The following is a 5,716-nucleotide window of genomic DNA, read 5'->3' as shown; positions in this document are numbered from 1 at the left end:
TATTCTTTTTTAATAACATGAGTATATATGACAAGAAAATATAAAAACTAATGTAAAGCAAAACTACTTTGAAGTTATGAAAACATCAGTTAGGTATGAAGGTAAGGTTTAGATTTTTTTCTTGATGAAGTCAAAACTATCCTCACGTAGTAGTTTGGTGAATATATTAACCCATTGGTGTTCAGTATCTACAAATTGAATGTTTAATACCCCTTTTTGAACAAAGTCCCTAATGAAGTGGTGTTTGATCTCTATTTGTTTAGCTCTAGAATGTAAGATAAGGTTTTTTGTTAGACATATGGAAGAAGTGTTATAATAACTGATGGGGATGTTGGATTCTAGGATTTTGTAGTCTTCAAGTTGATGTTTCCTCAAATGAAGTTGAGAACTGCAGCTAATTGTTGAAATGTACTGAGTCTCTATTGTTGATATTGCAATATTATTTTGTCTCTTACTTGACCAAGATATAAAGTTGTAACCTAGAAAGGTGCAGTTGCCACTAGTGCCCTTTGTCTCAAGTGTATCTCCAACATAATCAAAATCACAGTATTCACTTGGTTTGTACTTAGAAGGTTTCTTGTAGAACAAGGTAAGGTTGGTAGTGTTTTTAGGTATCTAAGGATTCTCTTAACATCAGTTAAATGTGATTCACTACCGTCAGCTTGAAATATTGCACATACACATACACCAAACATGATATCAGGTCTGGAAGCGGTAAGGTAAAGTAGGGATTCTATCATTCCTCTATAGGTTTTTTTGGTCAACTTTTTTGCCTGAATCATCTTTTTCAAGTGAACAAGTAGGGTGCATTGGTGTAGCCATAGGTTTGCAATCACTCATCTTAAACTTCCTAAGAAGTTCTTTTGTATATTTAGTTTGATGAATATATATACCTTTTCGACTTTGTTGAATTTGTATCCCTAATAAGAACTTAAGTTCTCCCATCATACTCATTTGAAATTCAGGCTGCATCAATTTAGAAAGTTCTTGATAAAGAGTGCCATTAGTAGATCCAAAAATAATGTAATCAACATAAATTTAAGTATTCATACCATGGGTGTCTCTTCACAACATTCCCCACATGAGACTTTGGTAGAGAAGAATGTGCAACAAACTTCCGATGGTCATGAGGATAGGGTGGAAATTGGGGACCGCAACCAAGATGATGAGGAGGTGGGTGAAGGGAACATTCCTCATATCGTGCTTGTGAGAGATGATAATGGAAAAGTCATTATACGACCTTATGGTAAATGGTAAGTTACAACAATTGTTTATTTTCTTAATATTAGAAGCATAAGTATAGACACATATTATTTATTTAATACTTTATTTCTTCAATACATTAATGCAGACTCACTCCTAGCAACGCAGTTGCAGATGCCATTAGGTATGCCATACAAAAACAATTATGTGAGTCTATCTATGGTTGGAGTGCAACCACTGACATAATTAGACAAGATTGGTTTGAAAAGTTTGCGGTAAGCCTTTGAATATAATTATATGTTCGATTCATTTTTCTAGCATATATAGGGAGAATTGTGTAATCTGTTTTGTTGATAGTAGTTAGTACATATATACTTTTTGTTATTCCTAGGAGAAGATATCGTGGGATCCTTGTCATAATGATATTGTGAAACGTCTGTTTGAACAAAAGGCCGCTAAAAGACTATCAAATATGCTTACAAAGGTGAGGAAAAAAGGGACTCGGCCTAGTTGGATAGGTGAGGAAGCTTGGACTGGTCTTCAAGCATATTGGGAAGGTACATCATTCAAGAACATCTCCAACAAAAATAAGGCCAATCGAGCTTCAACAAGAGGCGGGGCTGTCCACACCTAAGGGCGCAAGGTTCATATTGATGTTGCGATTGAGCTCGTATGTATTAAATTTACATTTACTTAAAATTAATACAATTTAATGTTATGATTTCTAATTCTGAGTTGTGATCCAATATCTTGATTTTATTTGTAGAGCAATAACCTTCAAAGAGATTTACTTCCAGATGAGTTATTTTTGACAACCCACAAGAGAAAAAATGGCGTTTGGGTTGATAGTCGCGCATAATCTACCTATGTATGTTCTTTATTTATGTAAATTCTTTATGCAAATTCTTTATATTAAAAATCAACCAAAAAATAATATGATGTCATTTATACCTAGAAGAGCAATCCCTTTATTATACACTTGTTTGTTTAATTTATTTTAGAAATTTGATCATATATTAAGTTATTAATTTATTCCATTTATCAGGGAACATTTAAAAAAAATGGAGGAAGTACAAACACAAATTGGCGAAACAAGTGAAGAAAGTGGTAAAGAGGTAGATGGAGGGACAATACTTAAGTTATGGACTAAATCTGCAGGGGGTCGCACTCGTGGTCGAGTTTATGGTACGAGAGACTTGTCCATTAACGTCCGACAGAGGTGTGTATCGCTTACACAACATTCCCAGAATCCTTCTAATTCTATGACTGGGATGTCTTTAGAAGCGGAGATGGCAGCTAGAATTAAAGCTGAACAAATTGCTCAGGATGCAGTGGCCAAAGCTCAAGTGGCTAAAAAAGGTCGCCGAAGAGGCTAGGGAGCGTTCAAAGAAGTTAGAGAATGATTTTGATGCATTAAAGCAATTTTTTGGAGATAAATTGACGCTTTGCACCGTTAACCAGCTGGTGGATCATCTATTGCGAGTCATCCTCCTTCGCATCCTCATTACGATCATAATTTGGACGATGTGTCGCTGGACGAACCTTAATGTCATAGTTATGCTTACTTTTTTGTAGTAATTGGTTGACAATTATGTATTAAGGAACTTTGTTAAACTTGTTATTCGATTTTATTTATTATTTTGTAGTTTCATAACACATGATATTTTGTTATATATGTTATTTAATACTCTGTTGCGTTTGTTATATTGTCAATGAATGACTTTTAATGTTTATTAGCAATCAATTATATTATTAAAAAAATGAAATTAAGCAGAGGCTATACAATTAAAAATAAAAAATTAAATAAATTTGAACATAACGTCGGCTTGTCCGACGCTACTTTACAAATACAGTTAACTTTTATTTCACTACGCCAAAAATGACATTTAACAGCGCCCCTTTTACAGCGCTTGCTAAACACAAGCGCTGTTGTAAATATATTTTAAAAATAACGGAGCCTTTTACAGCGCTTTTTTGACAAGTGCTGTAAAAAGAGCGATGTAGTAGGGTCATATGACGTTTGCGCATAATGTTATAAGGCTTTTACAGCGCTTTTCAAAAAAGCGTTGTAACATGAAGCGCTTTCGCGTATTATTTTACAGCGCTTTTTACACAAGCGCTGTAAAATACATGCGCTTTAAAATAATTGAACTACCTATTAAAATAATTAAAATAATTTTAGTTTATTGGCTTGCTAATTTGATCCCTTAGGTTTGTTTTAATTAGTACGTTTAAAACGTTTTATATTGTTCTGTTAGTTACATTTATATAAGTTAGTATTTTTTATTAGTTTTACGTTAACTCTGTTTATTTTAGGCAACATGACTGACGAAAATTTAATTGGTGCATTATATGTGATACATATAAAGATTAGATGGAAATAAAACAATTTTTAAAAATAAAAAATTTAAAATAATAATAGAAAATCAAATTGAAAACATAAAAGACCAAATTTTATATTCCAGAGTTTAGAAATTGAAAATTGAACGGAGAAAAAAGGGAAGAACGAAATCGAAGGAGAAGGTGCGATGGCGGCATAATCTTTTTAAAATAGGCAACTTTCGTCCATACATTGCCTAAAATAAACCAGTTAATATAAACTAATAAAATTGACTAAATTATACTTACATGACTAATATAAGAGACTAACTTGAAATCTAAAATAAATATAAAAGACCAAATTAACAATTAAGTCTATTTTATTTTATCAATGCTTTAGAGACAAATATTTTGTGCAAATATATATATATATATATATATATATATCAGACTTGGGGGAATAGGTTACGTACGTTGGGGGGAATAGGTTACATACTCTATATATATATATATATATATATAATGAATCATATTAATAAATGATGCATCAAGCGAATGTTGTTGGCTTTAAGAAAAAGGAGTTACACTCTTACAAGGTGGTAAACTCTAGTTTGAATCTCAAATAAGACCCACATTTAATGTTTATCTCAAATAAGACCCACATTTAATGTTTAACGCATATTGAATAAAATGAAATGAAATCTAATATAGAGAATTTATGAAAAATAAAAAATATAAATAAATCATCCAACATTGTTTAAAAATTTTCTTCATATTTATTTGTATGGTGAACATATAAAAGACATGATATGCATTAATAATACCTATTTAATTTTTGCAAATTAAAATTATTAATTTAATTATTAAAAAATATTATATTTTATATATAATTTGTCTCGTGCACATCAATATACAAACTAGCGATCATGCATAAATACGGATACAGTACCGCTACCAAGAACTGATCATATGGGTACAAAATACATAATTTTATAAATATAATAAATGTATACGTCAATAAAAATATCAATTTTTTTATATAATTAAACTAAGAGAGTTAAAATTGTTCGGTTTATAATATAAAATCACAATAAAAATTTAAAAAATCATAAAAAATTACCTTAAATACACATATATTAATATAAAAAAAAATCAATTTTAATTCATAATAAAATAATTGAAAAAATAAAATAACACGAATAGCAAACTGGTTATTTATTTAAAGAGAATACTAAGATCCTGCAACATATTACATTTAAACTGACACTACACACTATTAAAACATGCTAATGACTTGTTCCAACATTCGAAAACTATACCTAAACTTTTTCCACATCGAACGAATCAACCTGCCACAAAACAGATAGATATAGTAAAGGTCTTAATCTTATAATTAAAAGAAAAAATATATATAATATGACTAGAAGTCAATTTGTTTTTAATATTAAAAATATTTGAATGTGAGGGATGATGATTCCTTCAAAATAGATAAGACTTGCTAATAAAAAACTTGTTATCAGTGACTCAAACCATTAGAGTTAGAACTCAATTTGTTGGATTTAAATATAATATTTCATTGGATATTTTTTTATAGGAGACAATTTATAGACAGAAAATATCAACTTTTATTAAATAAACTTTGAACTTAACTTTATCTTATGAAAACTAAATGGAGTCTAATATAGGTATTTGTTAAATTTCTTCCTAGTATTTCTCTATTTATGTATCTGTATAAGTATATCCGTATGGGAATGAAAGACACTACTAGTAAACAAATCTTAAAATCATTGGAACTACAAAACAGAGCTGACTCCACTCACAAATCTTGTCACTCCAATGGCAATACATATGGACTAGATTCTCTCCTTATACGTAGCTTAATGAACTCCACAAGCTACTTTCACTCGTTGCTCTCATATAGGCCCCCCCCCCCCCCCCAACCAGATTAAATCAATTCATAAAATTATATTATCAATCAATATTTTCTTCTCTCTTTCACCAAACTCTGTATTCCTTCCCCAACATGTGAAAAAGAGCAAAAACACATTTAGAGAGAACTTTTTTCAATTCTTCCTAAAAATGAGCCAGTGTGTTCCTAGTTGGGATGTTGAAGAAAATCCAGAACCACCAAGAGTCACTCTTCGTTCCAACTCTAATTCAACTAACCCTGATGTTCCCATGTCAGATCTCTTTC

At 30.7% G+C, this 5,716-nt stretch overlaps 1 protein-coding gene across 1 annotated transcript in view; it reads left to right on the top strand.

Annotated features, from left to right (window-relative positions):
• The first annotated feature begins 5,465 nt into the window (after window positions 1–5,465).
• LOC101492173 (transcription factor UNE10) overlaps window positions 5,466–5,716 on the top strand; it is a 6,946-nt gene continuing 6,695 nt past the window's right edge. The window contains exon 1 of the mRNA XM_004514178.4: window positions 5,466–5,702. Within this exon, the coding sequence (XP_004514235.1) occupies window positions 5,602–5,702 (101 nt within the window). The 5' untranslated portion in view covers window positions 5,466–5,601. The remainder of the gene's footprint in view (window positions 5,703–5,716) is intronic.

Source organism: Cicer arietinum, chromosome 3, assembly GCF_000331145.2.
Source record: "Cicer arietinum cultivar CDC Frontier isolate Library 1 chromosome 3, Cicar.CDCFrontier_v2.0, whole genome shotgun sequence".
NCBI lineage: Eukaryota > Viridiplantae > Streptophyta > Magnoliopsida > Fabales > Fabaceae > Cicer > Cicer arietinum.
This window is presented reverse-complemented; position numbering and strand designations above follow the sequence as displayed.